The 27855-nt window shown below is 39.1% G+C and overlaps 1 protein-coding gene across 1 annotated transcript in view; it reads right to left on the reverse strand.

Moving 5' to 3' along the window:
- CDH8 (cadherin 8) overlaps nucleotides 1–27855 on the reverse strand; it is a 404121-nt gene that overhangs the window by 188479 nt on the left and 187787 nt on the right. The window contains exon 4 of the mRNA XM_086349550.1: nucleotides 20165–20284. Within this exon, the coding sequence (XP_086205676.1) occupies nucleotides 20165–20284 (120 nt within the window). The remainder of the gene's footprint in view (nucleotides 1–20164; nucleotides 20285–27855) is intronic.

Below are 27855 nucleotides of genomic sequence, written 5' to 3' on the forward strand. Positions count from 1 at the left end.
GTGCAAAGGTAGCTTTTAAGATAGATAATACCACAGCAACATGATTAAAGTTAATGGGATGGAAAGCAAAGTTCCAACAGTACTCTGTCACACACAATAAAATTTTACCACACATGGAAACTACTTTTAAAGAAACTCTCCAGATATAAAAAAAAAATATCTATCTAATTATGTCTATGCTTGCATTTACCAACCAGTGCAATCCTGTTAACCTTATGAACACTAAAATGACTAATTTACTGTTCCGTATTTCTGCTCCTCATGGTCATATAAAACAGCCTGGTTCATTGTAAAATAATCACATTTAAGATTCTGAATGGGAAATTACACATAATCACAAACCGTAATGTGACTTTAGTATGATTCTTAAATCCTTTTTTTTTTTTTTTTTTGCTTTACTCTATTTATAGAGTAAATGCTCCTTAGTCCCTGCCTCAGTTCAGTTCAGTCCCTCAGTCGTGTCCAACTCTTTGCAGCCCCATGGACTCCAGCATACCAGGCCTCCCTATCCATCACCAGCTCCCAGAGTTTACTCAAACTCATGTCCATTGAGTCGGTGATGCCATTCAACCGTCTCATCCTCTGTCATCCCCTTCTCCTCCTGCCTTCAAGCTTTCCCAGCATCAAGGTCTTTTCCAATGAGTCAGTTCTTCCCATCAGGTGGCTAAAGTATTAGAGTTTCAGCTTCAGCATCAGTCCTTCCAATGAATATTTAGGACTGATTTCCTTTAGGATGGACTGGTTGGATTCCCATGCAATCCAAGGGACTCTCAAGAGTCTTCCCCAACACCACAGTGCAAAAGCATCAGTTCTTCGGGGCTCAGCTTTCTTTATATTCCAACTCTCACATCCATACATGACTACTGGAAAAAACATAGCTTTGACTAGACAGACCTTTGTTGGCAAAGTAATGTCTCTGCTTTTTAATATGCTATCTAGGTTAGTCATAACTTTTCTTCCAAGGAGCAAGCATCTTTTAATTTCATGGCTGCAGTTACCATCTGCAGTGATTTTGGAACCCCCACCCCCACCCCGCAAATAAAGTCAGCCACTGTTTCCACTGTTTCCCCATCTATTTCCCATGAAGTGATGGGACCGGATGCCATGATTTTCATTTTCTGAATGTTAAGCTTTAAGCCAACATTTTCACCCTCCTCTTTCACCTTCATCAAGAGGCTTTTTAGTTCCTCTTCACTTCCTGCCATAACGGTGGTGTCATCTGCATATCTGAGGTTATTGATATTTCTCCCGGCAATCTTGATTCCAGTTTGTGCTTCATCCAGCTCAGAGTTTCTCATGATGTTCTCTGCATGTAAGTTAAATAAGCAGAGGGACAGTATATGGCCTTGATGTACTCCTTTCCCTATTTGGAACCAATCTGTTGTTCCATGTCTAGTTCCATGTTCCAGTTCTAACTGTTGCTTCTTGACCTGCATACAGATTTCTCAAAAGGCAGGTCAGGTGGTCTGGTATTCGCATCTCTTGAGGAATTTTCCACAGTTTGTCATGATCCACACAGTCAAAGGCTTTGGCATAGTCAATAAAGCAGAAATAGCTGTTTTTCTGGAACTCCCTTGCTTTTTTGATGAGCCAACGGATGTTGGCAATTTGATCTCTGGTTCCTCTGCCTTTTCTAAAACCAGCTTGAACATCTGGAAGTTCATGGTTCATGTACTGTTGAAGCCTGGCTTGGAGGATTTTGAGCATTACTTTACTAGCGTGTGAGATGAGTGCAATTGTGTGATGGTTTGAGCATTCTTTGGCATTGCCTTTCTTTGGGACTGGAATGAAACCTGACCTTTTCCAGTCCTGTGGCCACTTTGCCTGGAGAATCCCATGGATGGAGGTGCCTGGTGGGCTACAGTCCATGGGGTCGCGAAGAGTCAGACATGACTGAGAGACTTCACTTTCACTTTCATGCATTGGAGAAGGAACTGGCAACCCACTCCCGTATTCTTGCCTGGAGAATCCCAAGGATGGCAGGGCCTGGTGGGCTGCCATCTCTGGGGTTGCACAGAGTCGGACATGACTGAAACGACTTAGCAGCAGCAGCAGCTGACATATTGAGTGCAGCACTTTCACAGCATCATCTTTCAGGATTTCAGCTCAACTGAAATTCCATCACCTCCACTAGCTTTGTCCATAGTGAAGCTTTCTAAGGCTCACTCGACTTTGCATTCCAGGATTTCTGCCTCTAGGTGAGTGATCACACCATCGTGATTATCTGGGTCATGAAGATCTTTTTTGTATAGTTTCTGCCTAGGAGAACACAAAACTTGATCTTTTCCACTTCCTCTACACACAGTGCCCAGCACATAAGAGTTTGAAAACTATATTTGATCTATAAATATCGATTAAACTTGTATGAGTAGAAATAAGCATTTATTTCCATATTACAACCATGACATCATCCAACTTAAGGGAATAAATATAAGCCTGTAGACCACTACTTACTCTCCAAATTTTTTATGAATCAGAATTTCACCCCAAGTGGAAAGTCCTCCAGTTTTTGAAAAATGAAGAACTGATTCTCTTGAGACTGATTATTCTTTGCAAGTAGCTCTATTTTCAACTCCCTTATCCTATACTCCTGAATCATCCATATTTATCTGAGCCAATTATTCTCATTATTCAAGAATGTTATTCAGTTTTTCCACTTTATTTTCTTGAAATTCAATCTAACCCTTCAAATAACAACCACCATCATAATAATAATAAGTTAACTATGTCATTCCCTTACATCTTTTCTTCATGGCACTTTGGACAATAAAGAAGAAAACATTTAATTGATGTATTTTAACATAATTATTAATGTTACAATCTCTCTAGTTGTTCTGTAAGCTCCGGGACATCAGGGCCATGTTTACTCCATTCATCATTTTGTTCCTGAGAGTGGAGATGATCAATAAATATCTATTTACTGAATTGAAAAAGAAAAACAAAACATTAATATAAATGAGTGCTTTAAAATGCTTAGAGTCTTTTCTGTTTTTTTCTGTTTTAGTTTCTGGACTCATTGAGTTTTCAGTGTTGTTGTCTTTCCTGTCCCCAGCCCCCCAATCCCCAGTCCTCTCTATTAGGACATAAAAAGCCTAATACAGCAGAGCTTGAAATCAGACAGATGTGGTCAGGAAACCAGCTCTGACTTTTACTACCTGGGCAGCCTCCAGAGATTCACTCACCTGGAGCTTGTATTTCCTTTATGTAAAGTGAGGATCTCAGAACTCACTTCACATGGTCACTAAGAAATTCAAAAGAAATGTCATACAGTAGCTGATCAATAAACAGGACCTTCCTTCCCTTTGATTTTATAAGCAGAATAGAATGTACAGTGTTATGTGCCACTGCCATAAGACCTCACTGCTTCTTCAAAAGGAGATATAAATGGACACAATGGTGCTATGGGCTATTCCTAAGTAGCATCTATGGGCACATCCTTGTGTCCCTGATCTGTCTGTCATAAGCAATGTCACATCAAATGGTCCCACATGATCGAATGATCAGATGCTAATACATATTGAATATGAGAATTCAAAGATATACTCTGAACTTCTAGAAGCACCCATTTTTCAAATTCAGAATTCTCTGGAATCTGAAATTGACAGCCGTAAGTCTCTCTGAGGAAGCCCATTTTCTAACCACACTCATCTGTGATGTAATTGTTCATGTTTACTGGTTCATTTATAACATGTTTCTTGAACAATTATCACAAGGTGAGCACAGAGCAAGGCATGTAGGTGCACGGTAAGAACTAGACAGGATTCCCTGTTATTACGCTTGAAATCCATCTGGGGGATAGCTTTTCTTAGGAAGAAAATTTGTTGTCTTTCATGCTTAAGTCCAGAGGAAATTATCTCACAGGACTATTCTGATGAAATATTTATATATTTCTTCTAATCCAGCCTCTCAGTAGATTCCTATCTGTGCACTAGACCTATCTCAGTTGCCTTAAGGAGAATGGTGTCCAATATAAAGTAACACTCTTTTCTGAGCTTTCCAAAATCATATGTATATAAAATCACAGTTAACATTTTATGATGTTTAGCACTCTGTTTTCCAAACTAGAAAAATTGAATATTAGATAATCCTTATCTGGGGAGCTATAGCTTAAGTCATATTTGCTACAATATTTTAAAACAATTACTGGGCATCAGTGATATGTTCAATATAGTCAAGTGCTGGGGATGCAGAGTTAAACTGAAAGGCTAGAGTACAGTGGGGCTGGAACTATACAAACAAAACCTGCTATCCTTAAACAAAAACACCAAAGGGATATGTATGTGTGTGTGTGTGTGTGTGTGCATTTTTTGAATATATAAGGTTAATATTTGATAGTCTTACATACATTTTGCTTTTCCATAGAATCAATGAAAGCACATCTTTGCCCTTCTTCCCTAAGTCATTTTGAACTAGTCCAAATGAAACTCAGAGCTATAGTTCAAAGGAGGGAAATATCATAGAAATAGAAACTACAATTTAATTCTGCATGGACATGATTCATAGTAAGCTGGGGAAAATTCCTGATTCTAGCTGGTCTACTAAGGTTGGATATATGTCATGGGGGTGGAAATTTGCTTTTGCTTCCACCTAAACCCATCCCAAAGCACCCCAGTGTGACAGCAGCTGTTACATGGTATGTGGTTCAGTCTTTCTCTTCACCATGAACCTCCACAGACTTTGGTTTCTCTAGAAATATAACACTTTGACTCTAGCTTTGGTTAGCACTGGACAGCTCCCTATAGGCTTAAGACTGTTCCAAGGTGTAAGTAATATGACAATCATACTTTTTTCAGCTTACTCAAGTATATATAATTGATCTGGGGTGGGTTGTGGGGGGTGGGTCTGGGTAGGGAGATTATTTTTTAGTAATCATAAAACAATGTGACCACCATACTTACTTAACCTCCTTTACCTCTCACAAGAGACTCTAAGCAGAGAAATAAATGCTTAAGTCAGTATGCACAGCAGCCAGCTGATATACCCACTGGGATATGAAAATGTAATCATCACCAAGGCTATGGAAGGGACAGCATTTGTTGGGAATGCTATTTCTAAATACTGAGCAGATTAGGATATTAATCCATTAGATACTTAAAGTGAAATTTTGTCATCATTGTACCATCACTGAGTTGGAACTAAACAGCACAGCGTGGTTTAAATATAGGGACAGTTGGCATTGCTTCCCTGATGGTTCAGTGGTAAAGAATCCGCCTGCCAATGCAGGAGACACAGGTTTGATCCCTGGGTCAGGAAGATCCCCTGGAGAAGAAAATGGCAACCCACTCCAGTATTCTTCGCCTGGAAAATCCCATGGACAGAGGAGCCCGGAGGGCTATATAATTATGGGGTCATAAAAGTCAGACATGACTTAGTGTCTAAGATTCTCATTCTCACTAATTCATTCACTTATTCATTTTCTCAACAAATATTTATTTTGTGCTATATGTACAAAACACTTATTCATAATCCTGATCTTTAATAAGGTATCTTAAAATAGCTACTTCATATGGGGTAGGGGTTCATCAAGAATGCAAGACAGTGATACCTAGTTTGTTGCTGCCTATGATTTTATTCAGCATCTCTTGGTGGTTCTCCTACCTGAACTGTAAGGAATATGAGAAAAGAACTGTCTTTCTCTATATACTCTTTTGGCCTAAAATGAGCATATACTCACAAACTGATATTTCCCCCCATCTTGAGTTGATCTGCCTTTATATCTGCATGTGTGTGTGTGTGTGTGTGTGTAGCTGGGGATCTTGAAAGGGATGTCTCTCTGCTTGTATTCTTTCCTTAAAAATCATGGATATCTATGCCCCTCAGTGTGTAAAGAAAATATAAATTGGATAAAGAGTGCATTAGGAGGCTATCCCCACAGTAAGAACAGCATCTTTTGGCTCCTTCCCACATCTTTTTGTCTGTTGGTTTCACACCTGAGTTCTCTGGGGAGAACCCCTGTTCTCCTTCCAGAGGGCTTAGAAGAGATTCCACATGTAATAGAAGAAGATGTACCTGCTCCTAACCCCCATTGGCCACCCACTTCCTGGGAGGACTTGATCTGGGTTGTTCTGCAGTTTTCACAGTGAGTCAGCTGTGTGATGGATGCAGATACCCTAGGTTTTGATCAGCACTTAGGGAGTAGTGGTTTATCAGTTATAATGAAACTGTCTCAGACAATTGGTTAAGCCAGCTTCCCCTTTCTCCGTGTCACTCCCACCTTGCAGTCAGACTTCCAACTCCAAATCCTGAGATTTCAATGGAAACCAGTGTCTTGTACTTAATGATGCTCAAGTACTTTTCTCTCTACCATTCTTTTGTTTGATTCAACGCAAATAAAAATATAAAAATAATATTCAAGATAGTCTAAATTTGTGAATGTCAAAAGCAGAGCATGGAGTATATGCTTTCCCCCCAATTTCATGAATGACTAGAAACAGTATTACAATCAGTAGTCTTAAAAATTGGATACTTAGTCCCAAGAGGTGATGGCACTCATCCAAAAACAAAGTCATGCAAAAAATTAATAGGAGTTTGGATCCATAAATTAGTGCCTAAGTTTATCTCATTTGGAAACATCTCTTAAAGTAAAAATCTTCTGATATGATTGAGGAATTGAAAACTATTGAATTTTTCAGTATCACCTCCATATATATTTTTTCCCCCTGGACCACATATCCTCTTGATTTCTTCATGCTAAAAGGCCTTATTTAACAGTCTCCCCTACCCTGGAACAATTACCTGTTAGTGGAAACAGGTTTTCAGGACGCACAGACTTTAGTATCACTACCTATTTTTAAAATTTTTATTTTATATTAGAGCATAGTTGGTTAGCAATGTTGTATTAGTTTCAGGCATATAACAAAGTGATCAGTTATACATATACATGTATCTATCCCTTTTCAAACTCTTTTCCCATTTAGGTTATTTCAGTGTATTGAGCAGAGTTCCCTGTGCTTATACAGTAGGTCTTTGTTGGTAACCTTTTTCTAATCAGGGTATAATTGGGTCATAATATTGTGTTTGTCTCTCCTGTACAATGAAGTGAATCAGCTATATGTATACATATATCCCTTCCCTTTTAGACCCCCCTCCCACACCCCATCACACCCCTCTGGGTCACCACAGAGCACCTAGCTGAGTTCCCTGTGCCAAACAACAGCTCCCCACTAGCTATCTCTTTTACACATGTGAAAGTTATTGAAAGGGAAAGTGAAAGTCGTTCAGTCATGTTCCACTCTTTGCGACCCCATGGACTATACAGTCCATGGAATTCTCCAGGCCACAATATTGGAGTGGGTAGCCTTTCCCTTCTTCAGAGGATCTTCCCAACCAAGGAGTTGAACCTAGGTCTCCCACACTGCAGGCGAATCCTTTACCAGCTGAGCCACAAGGGAAGCCCAAGAATACTGGAGTGGGTAGCCTATCCCTTCTCCAGGGGATCTTCCCAACCTAGGAATCAAACTGGGGTCTGCTGCATTGCAAACAGATTCATTACCAACTGAGTTATTAGGGAAGCCCATTCCCATTTTATACATGGTAGTGTATATATATCAATCATAACCTCCCAGTTCATCCTACCTCCTCATCCCCACCACTATGTCCACATATCTGTTCCCTACATCTGTGTTTCTATTCCTGCCCTGCAAATAGGCTCATCTGTACCATTTTTCTAGATTCCACGTATATATTCCACATTAATGTATGATATTTGTTTTTTACTTTCTAACTTATTTCAGTCTGTATGACAGTCTCTAGGCCCAACGCTACCTGTTAAAAGGCTTCTTTAATCGCCTCTTTCTACACTAGATGCCTTCACTGGACTCCTCAGCATCCCCATCTCAAGAATTCTGGAATGTGAGAGGATGGGAAAATATATTGCATCCAAATGGGAAGCAAAAGAAAGCTGGAGTAGCAATCCTCATATCAGACAAAACAGACCTTAAAACAAAGAAGATTACAGGAGATAAGGAAGGACACTACATAATGATCAAGGGATCAATCCAAGGGGAAGACATAAAAATTATAAATACCTATGCACCCAACATAGGAGAACCTCAATACATAAGACAAACACTAACAGACATAAAAGGAGAAATTGACAATAACACAATAATAGTAGGAGGCTTTAACACCCCACTCACACCAATGGGCAGATCATCAAAACAGAAAATTAATAAGGACAAGCAAGTCTGAAATGATACATTAGACGAGATGGATCTCATTGATATCTTTAGGACATTCCATCCAAATGCAGAAGAATACATCTTCTTCTCAAGTGCACATGGAACATTCTCCAGGATAGAACACATCTTGGGTCACAAATCAAACCTCAGTAAATTTAAGAAAACTGAAATTGTATCAAGCATCTTCTCCAACCACAATGCTATAGAGACTAGATATCAATTACAAGAAAAAAACTGTAAGAAACACAAACACATGGAGATTAAACAACACATTTCTAAATAACCAACAGGTTACTGAAGAAATCAAAAGGGAAATAAAAAAAATTTCTAGAAACAAAAGACAATGAAAATACAACTCAAACCTATGGGATGCAACAAAAGCAGTTCTAAGAGGGAAGTTTATAGCAATACAATCCTACCTGAAGAAACAAGAAAAACATTGAATAGAAAACCTAACTTTACACCTAAAGCAACTGGAAAAAGAAGAAGAAAAAACTCCCAAAATTAGTAGGAAAGAAATCATAAAGACCTGAGTAGAAATAAATGAAAAAGAAATGAAATAAACAATAGTAAAGATTAATAAAACTAAAAGCTGGTTCTTTGAGAAGATAAACAAAATTGACAAACCCTTAGCCAGACTCATTAAGGAAAAAAGAGAGAAGAAACAAATCAACAAAATTAGAAATGAAAAAGGAGGGGTTACAACAGACAGTGCAGAAATACAAAGGATTATAAGAGACTATTATGAACAACTATATGGCAACAAAATAGATAATCTGGAAGAAATGGACAGATTCTTAGAAAAGTTCAATCTTCCAAGAATGAACCAGGAAGAAATAGAAATTATGAACAACCGAATTACAAGCACTGAATTGAAGCTGTGATCAATAATCTCCCAAAAAACAAAAGCCCAGGATCAGATGGCTTCACAGGAGAATTCTATCAAACATTTCAAAGAGCTAATGCCTATCCTTCTAAAACTCTTTCTAAAAATTTCAGAGGAAAGAACACTTCCAAACTCTTTCTACAAGGCTACCATCACCCTGATACCAAAACCAGACAAAGAAAAGGAACAAAAATCAGATACAAAAAAAGAAAACTACAGGCCAACATTACTGATGAACATAGATGTAAAAATCCTCCACAAAGTTTTAGCAAACAGAATTTAACAGCACATCAAAAAGCTCATATACCATGATGAAGTTGGGTTTATTCCAGGGATACAAGGATTCTTTAATATACGCAAATCAATCAATGTGATACACCATATTAACAAATTGAAAGATAAAAACCATATGATCACCCGAAGAGATGCAGAAAAAGCCTTTGACAAAATTTAGCACCTATTTATGATTGGAGAAGGAAATGGCAATCCACTCCAGTACTATTGCCTGGAAAATCCCATGGACAGAGGAGCCTGGTAGGCTACAGTCCATGGGGTCGCAAAGAGTTGGACATGACTGAGCAACTTCACTTTCACTTTCACTTATGATTAAAACTCTTCAAAAAATCATCATAGAAGGAACCAACCTCAACATAGTAAAGGCCATATATGATAAGCCTACAGCAAACATTATTCTCAATGGTGAAAAACTGAAAGCATTCCCCCTTAGATCAGGAACAAGACAAGGGTGTCCACTTTCACCACAATTATTCAACAGTTCTGGAAGTCCTAGCTATAGCAATAAGAGAAGAAAAAGAAATAAAAGGAATCCAGATCAGAAAAGAAGTAAAGCTCTCACTGTTTGCAGATTACATGATACTATACCTGCTGCTGCTGCTGCTGCTAAGTCGCTTCAGTCGTGTCTGACTCTGTGCGACCCCATAGACGGCAGCCCACCAGGCTCCCCCATCCCTGGGATTCTCCTGGCAAGAACACTGGAGTGGGTTGCCATTTCCTTCTCCAATGCATGAAAGTGAAAAGTGAAAGTGAAGTCACTCAGTCATGTTTGACTCTTCACGACCCCATGGACTGCAGCCTACCAGGCTCCTCCATCCATAGGATTTCCAAGCAAGAGTACTGGAGTAGGGTGCCATTGCCTTCTCTGGATACTGTACCTAGAAAACCCTAAAAATGTATCAGAAAATTACTAGAGCTAATCAGTGAATTTAGCAGTTATAGGATACAAAATCAATACACAGAAATCACTTGCATTTCTATATACTAACAATGAAAAATCAGAAACAGCAATTAAGGAATCAATCCCATTCACCATTGCAACAAAAATAAATAGCTAGGAATAAACTTATATAAGGAGACAAAAGAGCTGTACAGAAAAAATTATAAGACACCAATGAAAGAAATAAAAGACATAAATAAAATGACATAAACAGATGGAGAGATATTGCACGTTCCTGGGTAGGAAGAATCAATATTGCAACAATGACTATACTACCAAATGCAATCTACAGATTCAATGCAATCCCCATCAAATTACCAATAGCATTTTTCACAAAACTAGAACAAAAAAATTCACAGTTCATATGGAAACACAAAAGACCCCAAATAGCCAAAGCAGTCTAGAGAAAGAAGAATGGAGTTGGAGAAATCAAGCTTCCTGACTTCAGGTTATATTACAAAGCTACAGTCATCAAGACAGTATGGTACTGGCACAAAAACAGAAATACCAACCAATGGAACAAGATAGAGAGCCCAGAAATAAACCCATGCACCTATGGGTACCTTATTTTTGACAAAGAAGGCAAGAATATACAACAGGGCAAAGACAGCCTCTTCAATAAATGGTGCTGGGAAAACTGGACAGCTCCATGTAAAAGAATGAAATTAGAACATTTCTTAACACCATTAACAAAGATAAACTCAAAATGGATTAAAGACCTAAATGTAAGGCCAGAAACTATAAAACTCTTAGAAGAAAACACAGGCAGAACACTCAATGACATAAATGAAAGCAAGATTCTCTATGACACACTTGCTAGAGTAACGGAAATAAAAACAAAAGTAAACAAGTGGGACATGGTTAAAAAAAAAAAAAAACTTTTGCACAGCAAAGGAAACTATAAGCAAGGTGAAAAGACAACCCTCAGAATGGGAGAAAAAAATAGCAAATGAACAACTGTCAAAGGATTAATTTCCAAAATATACAAGCAGCTCATACAACTCAATACCAGAAAAACAAACAACTCAGTCAAAAAGTGGCAAAAAGACCTAAACAGACATTTCTCCAAAGAAGACATTCACATGGCTGACAAACACATGAAAAGATGCTCAACACTGCTCATTGTTAGAGAAAAGCAAATCAAAACTACAATGAGCTATCACCTTACACAGGTCAGAATGGACCTCCATCAAGAAGTCTACAAACAATAAATGCTGGAGAGGGTGTGGAGAAAAGGGAACACTTTTGTACTGTTAGTGGGAATGTAAATTGATACAGCCACTATGGAAGATGGTATGGAGATTCTTTTAAAAACTAGGAATAAAGCCACCATATGACCCAGCAATCCCACTCATAGGCATATACCCTGAGGAAACAAAAATTGAGAGAGACACACGTATCCCATTGTTCACTGCACCACTGTTTACAATAGCTCGAACATGGAAGCAACCTAGATATCCATCAACAGATGAATGGACAAAGAAGTTGTGGTATATATACACAATGGAATATTACTCAGCCATAAAAAGGAACATGTTTGAGTTAGTTCTAATGAGGTGGATGAACCTAGAACCTATTATACAGAGTGAAGTGAGTCAAAAAGAGAAAGATAGATACCGTATTCTAACATATATATACAGAATTTAGAAAAATGTTACTGAAGAATTTACTTACAGGGCAGCAATGGAGAAATAGACATAGAGAATAGACTTACGGACATGGGGAGAGGGGAGGAGAGGATGAGATGTATGGAAAGAGGAACATGGAAACTTACATTACCATATGTAAAATAGATAGCCAACGGGAATTTGCTGTATGGCTCAGGAAACCCAAACAGGGGCTCTGTATCAACCTAGAGGGGTGGGATGGGGAGGGAGATGGGAGAGAAATTCAAAAGGAAGGGGATATATGTATACCGATGGCTGATTCATGTTGCGGTTTGACAGAAAACAGCAAAATTCTGTAAAGAAATTATCCTTCAATAAAATATAAATAAATTTAAAAAAAAAAAGAGAATTCTGGCGAGAATCCTATGTTATCACACTGTTCTGATTGCCCACATATTTTGGCTTCCTAGATGGCTCAGTGGTAGAGAATCCACCTGCCAAGCAGGCTACGTGGGTTCAATCCCTAGGTCAGGAAGATCCCCTGAAAAAGGAAATGGTAAGCCAATCCACTATTGTTGCCTGAAGAATCCCATCTCAGAGGGGTGTGGGTAGGTGGCAGTCCATGGAGTCACAAAGAGACAGACACGCCTTAGCGACTAAACAACAGCAACAACATATATCTCTTTTAGGATTTATCATATACAACACTGCACGCTCAATGGCTAGCATATGACTTTAATATTAGAGTGTAGATGTTGACTAGGTATCATTTAATGTGAATTACAAAGAGATTCTCATTCATCAATGTATATCCTAGCATTGTTGGACAGCTTGAGTTTATCTGAATGTTTCTTCTCAAAGGTCTGCACAGGAAAATTCTTTAGCCAGTCCTCAAGGCAGTGGAAATGATAATTTACGTAATCCTGATTATTTTTTATAAAGAGATCTTGTATGTTTGCACTTTATCACTTTGGCCCAGAAGTTATAACAATGACTCAATTCCATAAAAGCATTCCATGAAGATTCTATGTATTATCCTTGATTTTTATAAAAGAGAACCATTCGTTATATGGATTATTTTTTCCAAGGAGTACTTTTTGCCTTAGCTCATTTTTACAGGTTCCACTGAGACAAATGCTATTTGTATCCAATAAAGAAAGATGGTCTGAGTCTCAACAAAAGGTCAATGAATTAACTTGGTTTATTTTGCAACTGGTCATTTTTCTTAGTCTTGATTGCCTGGAGCAATGTGCACACTGTCCTGCAACTTTACCCTGATTTCTTCAGATAATTAAGCATTTACTATTCACTTGCCTTGCATTTTATTTAGATGTTCCATCTTCAGTCACTTAGGATGGTCTGCAACTGTTTTCTCACTGCTGTCCTCAAATTAGTAGCTTTTTAAATAAATGCCACATTTCTCCCTGTCTGTGCCCAAAATGTTACAAGCAAACATATGGTATAGGGGGTGGCAGGGAGAGGAAAACAAAAAAAAAAAAAAGACAGAGAAAACATTTATAGAATACAAAATAAGCTATTTTCAGCCTTTTGAAGCTATTCACAAAAATGACACTTCATTTTACAATTACTACTGCCTCACATCTTATCTGACATCAAATTGTTTCCTGTGTCCATGTATAAAGGAGACCTGGGCCCAATTCCAAGTTCTATGGGTCCATTTCTATACCAACAGCAGCCCCGGGAATGAGACACAATGCATGGAAGTCAGGTAGGGTTACAGGAGAACGTGAAAAACTGGATCTTGCAATCAGAGAGACTCACCTGAAGCCTTGCTTCAAACACCTTGTGCAATAAATGTATTAATATCAGTTCTGATCCTCTGTTCTCTCATCAGTAACACAGAGATGACATTTAGTACCTACCTCAAAATATTGTGTGGCATAAATTAAATTAAATTTGATAATGCATGCAAACCCAATTAGCACACTGCCAAGAACACAATACATGTTCAATAAATGAGGTGGTGGTTGTTTATAGTCTTGTTTTTATTTCTTCCTATTGTTTATAATTTGACAGAGAGTTTGATGTAAGGATAGGGAAGACATTTTACCTTACTTTCTCTGAAATACAGTTCTGTCAACTGCAAATTGGAGACAGAAATTCTTCCTTCTTCACTATGGTTTAGAAACACAATAATATTTTCCCTTTTATTACTATTATTATTTTTATTACTATCACAGTGATCTCCAGAATAGGAAGATATATTAATAACCATCCTTTCTTCTGCAATGGCTGCAATGGTTCCCTGAACCTTTCCATCTCAACATCTAATCTAGAACTGAATCTGAGCAAGAGTTTATAAGTCTCAAGGTTCATTTTTGCAAGGACCAGAATAGCACTGCATTGGCTAGACACTTAAGATATAGCATGAGACTTGGAAATGACGTGAATTTGAGTCTTCAGTGAATCTCAGTAAAAACAACAAAAATCACACGTGAGGTTACAGTGGTGTTCTTCCTACCACAGAAATAGACAGAAGGAAGACAGGCTGGAAATCAAACTGGATTGCCTTCTTGGTGTTTCCACATCTTCTCTGTAAGTTGTGGCAAGCTTTTCCCTTTCTCTTTATTAATTCATTCCTTCCTTCTCTTCTTTCTCCCCACCTTACACTCTTCATGCCTTTCTGTCTCAACTACTTACTGAATAATTTCAGGTGCCAAACTCTCTGCTAGGCATAGGGATGCAAAATGAACAAATTAGACAAGCCCCATTCTTTCATGAGCTGTACATTCTAGCATGAAAACTGACTTAGAAACATAAGCAAGTCAATTACAAGATAATTACTGATTAGGAGACACTCACAGAAGAGAATAAACAGAATAAATAGCAAATCTTTCTGAATCCTAAGCTGATACCTAAAACAAGAGGAGAAGCTCTTCCTGAGACAGAGCAATTAATGTGCTCTGGTGACAGGAAGTAAGTCCATAAAGTTGTAATGTAACAAGCAAGCAGGAAAACAGAACTTACTATGTTCCAAAGTCCGGAGTTCTGTCCTTAGCATTCTTGTGAGAGTAAAGCAAGACACATACATGTATTCTTGTCTCCTATCCTTGGGTTTTGTCAGTGGAACCACCGACTGAAACCGCCTACCCTGGCCAAGTAGGCCAGTGGTCACCACAGTGACCACTTGTGGCAATTCAGAACTAACAAGCTACTGCCAACTGGAAGAATTCAGAAAAAGTCAAAAGGAAAGAGGAGACTCCATTCCTTATATCTTACCACCTCTCAGAATCCTTCTCACTGGAATCCATCTTGGCTGAGTGATGTGTGCAGCACCAAGAAGGACCTTGAGCCACAGTGATTGGCCAGAGACAACCTGGAACCTAACCCAATTACCATAAATCCCGAGACTTCGAGCCACATGGCAGAGCAGTTCTCCTGAGTTCCCTTACCCTCCTATTTCTGCCCAGGCACCCCTTCCCAATAAAGTCTCTTGCCTTGTCAGCACAGGCGTCTCCTCAGAAAATTCATTTCTGAGTGTCAGACAAGAGCCCACCCTCAGGCCCTGGAAGGGGGGTCCCCCTTCCTGCAACAGTTTTATTTTCCTTATTGAAAATATTCTAACATCAAGAACTTGTTGACAGTGGTCAGTGGGCAGTCTTCTTTACACAGATCATTCCCCAAAATGATTCTCCAGATTCCAGTTTTTGCTGGAAGTTGTGTCGCTAAGTCATGTGCAACTCTTCGCGACTCCATGAACTACAGCATGCCAGACTTCCCTGTCCTTCACTATCTCCTGGAGTTTGCTCAACCTCATGTCCATTGATTCGATGATGCCATCCAACCATCTCATCCTCTGTCACCCCCTTTTCCTTCTGCCCTCAGTCTTTCCCAGCATCAGGGTCTTTTCCAGTGAATCAGCTCTTCCCATCAGTTGGTCCAAGTATTGGGGCTTCAGCTTCAGCATCAGTCCTTACAATGAATAGTCAGGGTTGATTTCTATTAGGATTGATTGGTTTGATCACTTTGCTGCCAAGGGACTCCCAAGAGTCTTCTCCAGCACCACAGTCTGAAAGTATCAATTTGGCACTCAGCCTTCTTTATGGCCCAACTCTCACATCCATACATGATTACTTGAGGCATATGTAGGACTGGTTTTAAGTTTCAAGCGGGTATCTTACTCTTTCCAGGTATATCTCAGCCAACAGCTGCACAAGGCAGGTGATAATAAAGCCTGGTCATTTGTGTACACTATGAGACTCCTTTTAAGAGAAATCTTTGTTCCAGGGATGTCTATGGGTTTGGCCAAGATGCTGGTGAATCTACATTGCCTTAGCGTATATCCTCTTCTAACTTGTATGGGTTTAAGGTCAGAATTACAGTGTGATGGACTTCCCTGCCTAATTCTGTTTCATGTCTAACCTGGATTGCATGTTTTTTACCCTCCGCAAATTCATATGGTGAACTGTAATCCCCTCTGTGATGGTATTTGGAGGTGGCAGATTTGAGAGGTAGATCATGAGGGTGAATCCTTCACAAATAGTATTAACATAGATATAAAAAGAAGCCAGAGACCTAGCTTCTTCTCTTTCCAAGGGAACAGGAGAGACAGCCTCTGCAACCCAGAAGAGGGCAGTCCCTAGAACCTGACGGTACCCACCCTGATCTCAAACTTCCAGCCTCCAGGCCTCTGAGAAATAAATGTCTGTTTCTTATAAGTTGCCCAGTTTATCGTATTTTGTTACAGCAGTGGAACTAAGACAGTACTTCTTCTATCTTTCACAGTCTTTAAGCCCCAAGAAGTCACTTGTCCTCCTAACTCCAAGTCAGAGTCTCTTTCTCAGATGAGGCAAATGATGCAAATCTTCTCATCACCAGAAAGGGTATTTTCTTTCCTTTTGCTTAGAAAATAAAAATTCAAATGTTCTATGTTCTTTGTACCTTTTTCTAACATAAAATATTTTAAAATATTCTTAATGTACTTCTGCCTTATACCCTCCTCTACTATGTCCACATGCATTCACACCAGTCTCAATTTTTCTTTTAGAAAGATGACCAAAGGTCTCAGAGATAGACAAATTTAGATCCTTTAGAAACAACTAACCCTCTGCTTTCATTCGAACAAACTCAAGTATAATTAAGCAAACATTTACACAATAATGCTTACTTTTCGTTTAACATGTTGATGTTTCAATATGTGATTTACTATTTGATAAGCTATTTGATAAACTATATCAACTTGCTAATTGATAAGCTATTAAACATCTGTTGCTGACTCTATTATTAAATTTAGCCTCTACTTCCTTCTGCTCTCTGCTTGAGTTAAAAACCTTAACTTCATTCAACCAGTATTTATTAAGTAACTTCTATGTACACGCTTCAAGTATCATTTCTCTCCTCTGCATTCCCACAATAGTACCAGAATACACTTTCTAAAATATGAATCAGATAACTTTGTATCTGTCAAATTGGACATGATAAGGCTAAAATGAATATGGGTTGAGATAAACACTCATTATGCTGAGTGAAAATGTACATATTAAATGTTGCTGACAACATTTAATTAAGCAAATAGCAATATATGTCAAATGAGATTTAAAGTTGCCCAAATTCTCTGACTTAGTACTAGGCTTTTATTCTCTGTACTTCATGGTAAGTTATTCCTAAAGATATAAATTATTTAAATGGCATCATCATGCTTCCTTGTATTTATGTTGAAAAAAAAATCTGTCTGCCAAAATGGATTGTGAGATATTGTAGGCTGAATATAGCCTTTGTGAATTTGTCTCCTTATATCTAACTTGGTTCCTGGCACGTAGTGAATGCTGATTTGGACATTTGTTGGATAAATATCTATTGCTGGCCCAAAGGTAAAAACTTACAGTTATAAAATGAATAAGTCCTGGGGATATAATGTTCTGTGTGGTGCTGCTAGGGGTTAAGAACCTGCCTGCTGATGCAGGAGACTTAAGAGACTCAGGTTCAATCCCTGGGTCAGAAAGATCCCCTGGAGAAGGGCATAGAAACCCACTCCAGTATTCTTGTCTGGAGAATCCCATGGAAAGAGGAGGCTGAAGGGTGACAGTCCATAGGGTTGAACAGAGTCAGACACAACTGAAGTGAGTCAGCACAGCATGGCACATAGTGTCTATAATTACTAGCACTGTGTCATATATTTAGAAGTTGCCAAGATCCTAAAATTTCTCATCAAAAGAAAAAAAAATACAAATGTGTGGTGATGGATGATAACCAGACTTATTATGATAATCACTTCACAGTACATGCTGTGCTACACTCAATCAGGTCTGACTCTTTGAGACCCCATGGACTGTAGCCTGCCAGGCCCCCCTGTCCATGGAGATTCTCCAGGCAAGAATACTGCAGTGGGTTGCCATGCCCTCCTCCAGGGAATCTTCCCAACCCAGGGATCAAACCTAGGTCTCCCATTTTGCAGGTGGATTCTTTACCATCTAAGCCACCAGGGAAGCCCTCTTGGGCTTCAGTATTCTTATACTGAAGTGAGTAGCCTATCCTTTCTCCAGGGGAACTTCCCAACCCAGGAATAGAACCAGGGTCTCCTGCATTGCAGGTGAATTCTTTACCAGCTGAGCTACCAGGGAATCCCTATTAAATCTTTATGCTATACATCTGAAACTAATATAACACTATGTGTCGATTGTTTCTCAATATCTTCTCAATATACTTTCTCAATAATTGTTTCTCAATATATTACACTGTAAATGGTGAACCAAAAGATTCAAGTAAACAAACAAATAGCCAAGAAGCGAAGAGGAGATTATTCAATTTCACTTAAGGAGTTAACACTTTTCTGTTTTGCAAACGCCACTATACCATACCTCTTGCCATTGAAAAGAGAAGTTTGAAGATGTCTGTCAGTGGCTTTGAAATTAAAGCCCTGGTTCTGAGTCCCAACCCTGGTCCCATCTCTCACTGTGACTCTGGCCGAGGAGTAGGACATCTCCAGATGTTTCTCTTTTCCCTTAAAATTCAGAGCTGACCACCTTCTCTACTCTTCCCCAGGGTCATCAAGGAGGACAAAGGAGATGACATCTATAGCAGACTTCTTCTTCGCTGAGGAAAACCGTATGTAATTATGCCCCTAATTAATGTATTTTACAAGAGTTATTTCCTGTTTCTGAATCTAAATTCAATTTTAAGCCATGACCTATTTATGTATAGATATACTTTTTCTCACTTTTAAATGCATGAGGATTTTTCTTTGAATTAAAAAAAAAATGAGGAGAGGCTCTAAATTTTTAATTTAATTAATAATTGACTTAATGGTAAGACATGAAAATTCATCTCAATACTGCTGAAAACTCATGAATCAAAGTAACAAATGTATATGTGTCCACATATTGAATTTTTCTATTTGGAAGTCTGCAGACAAAATCACCAGATACAGGAAAAACCTATACCCAAAAGATGGTGCTATTTTAAGTAATTTTAAAATATGCTATAAAAATCATGATTATAAAAAGTCTGACACAGTGTCTTTGCTCTCTTGCTACACTGTTAAAATTAAACAATAAAAGATATATCTTCATTTATAAAAACTGTTATTTTATGAAGTTATCTGCCAAATCATTAAAAATAGATTTTCTAGTTTGTCTGCTTTATTTTTTTAAATAACTTATTTCCTGTTTGCTAAAATCTATATCATTGAACCCAAGATACTGGCTGCATTTAATATTGGCAAAAATGATAATATTTTCATGAGAGTCCTAGTACACAGATATCAGAATCCTGTTTAACAAATGAGGAATCTAGTAACAAATATAATAATATCCATGCATGAAATGATTACCACATGCCATGTACTGTGTGCTGAATATTTATTGGTTCATCTGATCTTCATAAGGCTATGAGGAAGGTTCCACTCCACTTCATAGATGTGCAAGTTAAAACTTAGAAATCTTTATAAATGTTACTTGCCAAGCATTTTGCAGCCAATAAGTAATTGTATTTATTCTTAAATCTGATATCTAAGTCGGCCTGAGGTATAAGCACACTTTTTTCCCAGGGATGAACAACAGTGCCAGGCCATCTGTTAAACAGGTGATATTCTACAAAGGATCTGCAATTCATTTTAATATGTATCAAAATGATTGTCAGGCTTGCCATGTATCTGGCACTGCACAGGAATAACACATTCAAATGTTATTGATAGGTAGTGAGGTTCCTTAACCAGAGCATTTCATAATCCACATTCCAAGAAAAGTGTATCCCTGAAGCAATGACACAGTAAATAGAATTCAAAATTTAGGCCACAAACCTGTTTCAGGCTCAATGGAAAAATAAGGTTGCCCTTCCAAGATGCTATAAACCAACTTCGCACTGTTTCCATAAACTGGGTCATCAGCATCAGTAGCTGTTACATTAGTGACAGACGTACCTAAAAAAAAAAAGGAAAAGAAAAAGAGAAAATAAGAATTAACACATTATTCTTTGCCAAGAGCTGAATTTTGTCAAGGATATTATACAGAAATCCATGTGTGGTAATGAGGAAGAAAAGAAATCTTTTTAAAAATATGGAGATAAACTATCATAACTTCAACAATATACAAGCCTTTTAAAAGACAGAGTACTGCTAAGTTGAAGTACTATATAAAGACAGCTCTTTTAGAATCTGTATTATTTAAGATTCCTTTGTAGTTTTCATTTGAAAGATACCTATCAGATTCGTGGGCTTAGAGAATATGAAAAGGATACATATCAAAGAAATATGAAATGTAAGGTTAATAAGATGATGGATATAAAATGTAACATTTAAGTTCTCCAAAAAGCACAACTGAATGTACTTGGGAAAACTGGCTGCTGGAAAAGCTGCACAGAATATGAAAGGAATATTTTATCCCATCTTATTTATTTCCTCAAAATATAAAATTACATTGGACTACTAATTAATCATAATATTTAGATAACTGGGCCTATGGATAACAGAATCAAAACTTTTCCCCAGATTAACTTTCCATTTTTATTCACTCATTCATTTAGCCATTGAATACATTCAGCTTGCTTGATACAAAGTCAAAATTTACACTCGAGAAGCTTACATTTGGTGGTAGGAGGGAAGAGGAGAGGAGAGACAAATTCAGCTGAATGCACTGACACTGAGTTTGGACCCCTCACTTAATCCAGCACAAACCGGATATGGTCAGGGACAGCTTTCTGAGAGGCACTGCATTTGAGTGGAATTATGAAAGGTGAAAGATGCTTACTCCTTGGAAGGAAAGTTATGACCAACCTAGATAGCATATTGAAAAGCAGAGACATTACTTTGCCAAAAAAAGTCCTCTAGTCAAGGCTATGGTTTTTCCTGTGGTCATGTATGGATGTGAGATTTGGACTGTGAAGAAGGCTGAGCGCTGAAGAATTGATGCTTTTGAAGTGTGGTGTTGGAGAAGACTCTTGAGAGTCCCTTGGACTACAAGGAGATCCAACCAGTCCATTCTGAAGGAGATCAGCCCTGGGATTTCTTTGGAAGGAATGATGCTTAAGCTGAAACTCCAGTACTTTGGCCACCTCATGCGAAGAGTTGACTCATTGGAAAAGACCCTGATGCTGGGAGGGATTGGGGGCAGGAGGAGAAGGGGACGACAGAGGATGAGATGGCTGGATGGCATCACCGACTCGATGGATGTGAGTCTGAGTGAACTCCGGGAATTGGTGATGGACAGGGAGGCCTGGCGTGCTGCAGTTCATGGGGTCGCAAAGAGTCGGATATGACTGAGCGACTGAACTAAACTGAACTGAACTGATGAAAGGTGGGTAGAGTTTAACCAGGAAAAGAACAGCAGGGAAGGAATTTTAAGCATAAGTAAAAACAAAGTAGTCTGCGAGACTGTTAAATTCTGGGAATTACTGAAAGTGGGGAGAAACTGGAGAAGTCTGGTGTGCTAACAAGAAGCATGTTTTATGAGGGCAGGGTCCATGTCTTCCTCACTAAGTGCTGGACGTGTAATGATTATTGAACATACATTTGCTAACTGAACGGATGGACAAATGAATAAATCATCTATGATTTCATAACGAATGGTAGGTATCACAAATGAGCTTCCTAGAAATAGATTCTAAGATGAAGATTTCTTGAATTTTTACTGAGGCATCCCTTTGATCAGTATATTAATACATATACACATAATCTAGAAAAATGATACTGATGAACCTATTTGCAGGGCAGGAATAGAGACCCTGACACAGAGAACAGGCTTGTGGACATAGATGTAGAAGGAGAGTGTGGGACGAATTGAGAGGATAGCATTGACATATATATACACTCTAATGTGTAAAGCTGGAGAAGGAAATGGCAACCCACTCCACTATTCTTGCCATGAATCTCACGGATAGAGGAGCCTCATGGGCTACAGTCCAGGGAGTCGCAAAGAGTCCGACACAGCTTAGGGACTACCAACAAATGTGTAAAGTAGATAGCTAGTGGGAAGCTGCTGTATAACACAGGGAGCTCAACCTGGTGCTCTGTGATAACCTAGAGGGGTGGGGGGGGTGGGCGGGAGGTTCTAGAGGGAGGGGACGTAAGAATACTCATGGGCTTCCCAGATGGCTCAATGGTAAAGAAACTGTTTGTCAATCCAGGAGCCACGGGTTTGATCCTTGGGTCGGAGAGATCCCCTGGAGGAAGGCATGGCAACCCAATCCAGTATTCTTGCCTTGAGAATCCCATAGACAGAGGAGCCTGATCATGGGGTCTCAAAGATTCAGACACAACTGAGCAACTGAGCGTGCATGCATGGCTGATTCATATTGTCGCATGGCAGAAACCAACATAACACTGTAAAGCAATCATCCTCTGATTAAAAAAAAAAAAAAGTATCTGTAGGAAAGCGAAAAGGACAAGACTGGGAAGAAGGAGCAAAGACCTCAGTGGACTTCCCTTTAGAGTTGGGATGGTCAATGAGGAAATCCATCCAAGACTTTATACTCCAGCACTGACCAGTTATTGGCTGTGGGAACCTGCCTCAGAATGGAGGCTTGGCCCTGGTCCAGGCGGCTGTCTTCAGCTGAGGGATAATCAGCCCTGAACTGTCGACAGTCAACACGCCCCGCAGCTGAGGGAAGAGTGTTTTAAACCTGAAGGGAGCTGTGGGTGGATCTGAGCAGCATTTTTTTTTTTTTTTTTGCTGAAACAAGGTAGAGCTTCTGCAAGATCTTGCCAATCAAAATCTTTTTTGAAGTGTGTTGAATTATGGTCACTACATAGGAAAATGTAATGTTTGTTGAGCAGTTGATCATCCTGTAAAACTGGAATTTTTACTCGGCACGATGATTCAGAGGTTCTACAAAAATCTACAGCTAGAGATAAAAAATGCTCTGAATGTGTTGTGTAATACATTTCACCAGACACTGGGAACAGTATCAAAAAAATAAATAAATAAAGACTCACTTTCACAAGTAGCTCATCAACTAGCTGGTGAAATGAGCACATGAAAGCAAAATATTTGCAGTTATTTGAATATTGTGTGGGATGGAGAAGAATTGGAGGAAAGACATTCCAGGTGAGAGGAGGATAGTCAGATAGACATGACTAGGTTTCTGTTAGAAAGAGAGATGTCTGGAAAAGGCAGTCATTAAAACTAAAGTTGGAGATGCAAACAGAACAAAATATAAGGGCACATAAATGTCAAGATGGGAAAAGTTGGCTTCACCCTGTAGAAAAGAGAGGAGATCCATCATTTGCAATCAACCCGATGTAGGAGGCTCCTCCATTAGTACTTCCATACTCAGTTGGAGGCAGAGATATAGAATGTTATGAGATGAGACAAGTTATGAGGTTTACAGGTATAGTCCAATTAAGAGATGATAAAACATTGACACTGGGTAATGACAATAAATACACAAGTGTCAGTGCTGATTTTCTTGTTTTGGTCCTTGCACTAATTTTACCTAAAATGTTCAGCTGAAGGTAAGCTGATGATGCTTTTGAACTGTGGTGCTGGAGAAGACTCTTGAGAGTCCCTTGGACTGCAAGAAGATCAAATCAGTCAGTCCTAAAGGAACTCAACCTTGAATATTCACTGAAAGGACTGGTGCTGAAGCGGAAGATACAATATTTGGCCACCTGATGCAAACACCCAACTCATTGGAAAAGACCCTGATGCTGGGAAAGATTGAGGGTAGGAGGAGAAGAGGGCAACGGAGGATGAGATGGTTGGATGGCATCACTGACTCAATGGACATGAGTTTGAGCAAACTCCAGGAGGTGGTGAAGGACAGGGAAGCCTGGTATGCTTCAGTTCACAGGGTTGAAAAGAATCAGACATGAGTTAGCAACTGAACAACAACAAAGCTGAGTAAGGGGTATACATGAACTATTTTTGCAACTTTTCTCTAAGATTAAAATTAATTCAGGAGAGTTTTTTTTTTTTAATGAATCACAAGAAAAAGATGCAAGATTTACTAAAAGAACTGAGTTCAGAGACTAATCTGAAAGGGTGAACTCTTTCTTCCCTGCAGAAGGCCATGAGATAACTTTTGTTTTTTTTTTGCTGGGTTGTGTTTTTACTTAGATTTTGTTTCTAGGAGAAATTATTTCCCCCATTATGAAATCATAACACATTAACAGAAAAATAAAGTCAAGCTCTGTGCTCTGTGTCGGGCTGTTAGTGAGTGTGTGCATTTCATACTAGTTTCTGTTTAGGCTGGAAAAAGAGAAGAGATAAAATGAAAAAAAAATCTGTTATCAACAGAGTTACCTTCTAGTGGGGGGACTCTAAAATTAAGAATGCCTTCATAAAGAGAATAAATAAATCTAGATAGTGTCTGAACAATGACAAACTCTGTGTATATTTGTGGGGTGAGTGTATTTGGGCAGAGTAGCATGGAGTTCAGGCTCCCCCGGTGGCTCAGCAGTAAAGAATCTGCCTGCAATGCAGCAGACCCAGGTTAGATCCCTGGGTCGATAAAATCCCTTGAAGGAGGGCATGTCAACCCACTCCAGTACTCCTGCCTGGAGAATCCCATGGACAGAGGAGCCTGACTGGCTACAGTCCACGGGGTTGCAAAGAGTCAGACACAACTGAATGGCTAAGCAGCAGCAGCGTGGGGTTAAGTTTCACAGACGGAATATTTATATGTGAAATGTTCTGATGTAAGTACCTTTTCTCTTCGGACCAATCATTTAACGTGTCTTCGCTCCAGATTTCAAGTCTACAACAAATGTTAAAATTACTGCGAGGGGCCAATGAAATAATGTAGACAGGGGCTAGAACAGAAATTACCATATGCTAAGTCTGTGAGTACCAACTCTGCTTATGTGTTAGTATCCAGCTTTGAAAAATATTTGGATCCCTAGGGTCGCTTTCAAATCTGTGGGATGACAATATAGGGATGAAGGTGAAGCAGTTTTTAAAGTCTTCTCAGCAATTCTAATGTAAAGCCATACTTCAGATAAACTCTAATGGAAACCAGGCTTTTTGAAATTTAACATCACTCTTCTCCATCAGATCAGATCAGATCAGATCAGTCGCTCAGTCGTGTCCGACTCTTTGCGACCCCATGAATCGCAGCACGCCAGGCCTCCCTGTCCATCACCAACTCCCGGAGTTCACTCAGACTCAAGTCCATTGAGTCGGTGATGCCATCCGGCCATCTCATCCTCTGTTGGCCCCTTCTCCTTCTGCCCCCAATCCCTCCCAGCATCAGGGTCTTTTCCAATGAGTCAACTCTTCGCATGAGGTGGCCAAAGTACTGGAGTTTCAGCTTTAGCATCATTCCTTCCAAAGAAATCCCAGGGCTGATCTCTTTCAGAATGGACTGGTTGGATCTCCTTGTAGTCCAAGGGACTCTCAAGAGTCTTCTCCAACACCACACTTCAAAAGCATCAATTCTTCGGCGCTCAGCCTTCTTCACAGTCAAAAGCATTAATTTTCTATCCTGATTACTGTGAGAACTTTTGCTCAGATTTGTTTATAAAATGAAGTAACTTTTAAATCACTCTGCTGAATGAACAGTCATGGAGATTGCTCAGTTGCTCAGTCATTTCTGACTCTTTGCAACCCCATGGACTCCAGCCTGCCAGGTTCCTGAGTTCCATCATTTACCTGCTCTGCTCTGTGATTCATTGCTTTCATATACAAAAGCAATAATCTGGGGACTTCCCTGGCAGTCCAGTGGCTAAGACTTCTCCTTGCAACGCAGGGGACGAGAATTTGATCTCTGGTCTGGGAACTAAGATTCCACATAACTTGGAGCAACTAAGCCCATGTGCCCCAACTACTGAGCCCAGGACCCACGACCGAAAACTCCATGTGATGCAACCAAAGATCCTACATGATGCAATGAAGATGCTATGCGCCACAACTAAGACCCAATACAGCCTAATTAATTAATCAATTTTTAAAAAAAAAACAATTTTTTTATTCTTCAAACCTCAAAGTTTTGTGCAAAAACCAAATGAGATAATAGTAAGGGAGTAGTGGCTGGAAAGACAACTTTAGAGTCAAACTGTCTTGAACCAGAACACTTGTTTTATATTCCATGCTCAACTTGTATTAGTTGTGTGTCCTTGCCCAAGTAACAAAACTTTCCTAAGCTTGAGTTCTTTAATCTGCAAAAAAAAGGAAGTTAATAGAAATTGTTATATCCTAGGCTTATTGAGATAATTAAATATAATAATGTATGTAAAGAGTATGTGTTCATGCATGCTAAGTTGCTTCAGTCATGTCCAACTCTTTGTGATCCTATGGACTGTAGCCCGCCAGGCTCCTCTGTCCATGGGGTTCTCCAGGTAAGAATACTGGAGCGTGTTGCCATGCCCTCCTCCAGGGAATCTTCCCCACCCAGGGAGTGAACCTGCATCTCTATGTCTCCTGCATTGGCAGATGGGTTCTTGACCACTAGCGTCACTTGGGAAGCTCACGTAAAGAGGATAAAAGAGTTAAATATATAATATTTCTGAGAGCTTATTGTCACTATAATTATAGGCACATTATGTGTTTGAATATGAGATATTGAATAATAAACTAGCCTTTTCCCATTTTAAGTGGTGGTGGATATTGTAATTGTAACTAGGTGTAGTTTTGCTTAGTCATTTTAATACTAGCTTTCTTTCACCGGAGAGGGTGTGGAGAAAAGGGATCCTTCCTACACTGTTGGTGCGAATGTAAGTTGGTGCAGCTACTGTGGAAGATAGTATGGATGTCCCTCAGAAAACTAAAAACAGAAGTATCATATGATCTATCAATCCCACTCCTGGCACATATCCAAACAAAAGTATAATTCAAAAAGATAAATGCACCCCTATGTTCATAGCAACACTATTTCCAACAGCCAAGACATGGTGACAACCTAAATTTCCAACAACAAATGAATGGATAAAGAAGATGCGGTACATATATACACTGGACTACTACTCAGCCCTAAAAATCGATAATGCCATCTGCTGCAACATGAATGCAACAGAGATTATCACACTAAGTAAAATAAGTGTGAAAGTGTGAAAGACAAATACCATGATATCATTTATATGTGGAACCTAAAATATGACAGAAATGAACCTACCTATGAAACAGAAAAAGAAACATATAGACTGGTGGTTGCCAAAGGGGTGGGGGTGGAAGAGGGATGAACCGGGAGCTTGGGATTAGCAGATGCGAACTGGTATATATAGAACAGGTAGACAACAAGGTCCTGCTGTATAGCACAGGGAAATACATTCAATATCCTGTGAAAAAATCATAATGGAAAAGAAAAAAAGTAGCTTATTTTCTTAAATTTGGAAGAGGAAACACAAAAAGACATTCTCAAATGCAACAAGTTAAAAAACACACAATCTCAGGTTCACCCATCCAATCAATTTCATATCAGTTTCCTCTGTGGCATAAAATTGCTCAAAAATACAACGTGTTTTGATGTAGCAGGCACAAGGCCAGGCACTGGGCACATCCTTAGTACAAGTGTCTTAGAGTTACTTGAGTGAATCGCTCCCATATTTGAATGTCACATCTC

The sequence above is a fragment of the Bos grunniens genome, chromosome 18 (genome assembly GCF_055505025.1).
Source record: "Bos grunniens cultivar Pamir isolate PY7600 chromosome 18, Bosgru_T2T1.0, whole genome shotgun sequence".
Classification (NCBI taxonomy): Eukaryota; Metazoa; Chordata; class Mammalia; order Artiodactyla; family Bovidae; genus Bos; species Bos grunniens.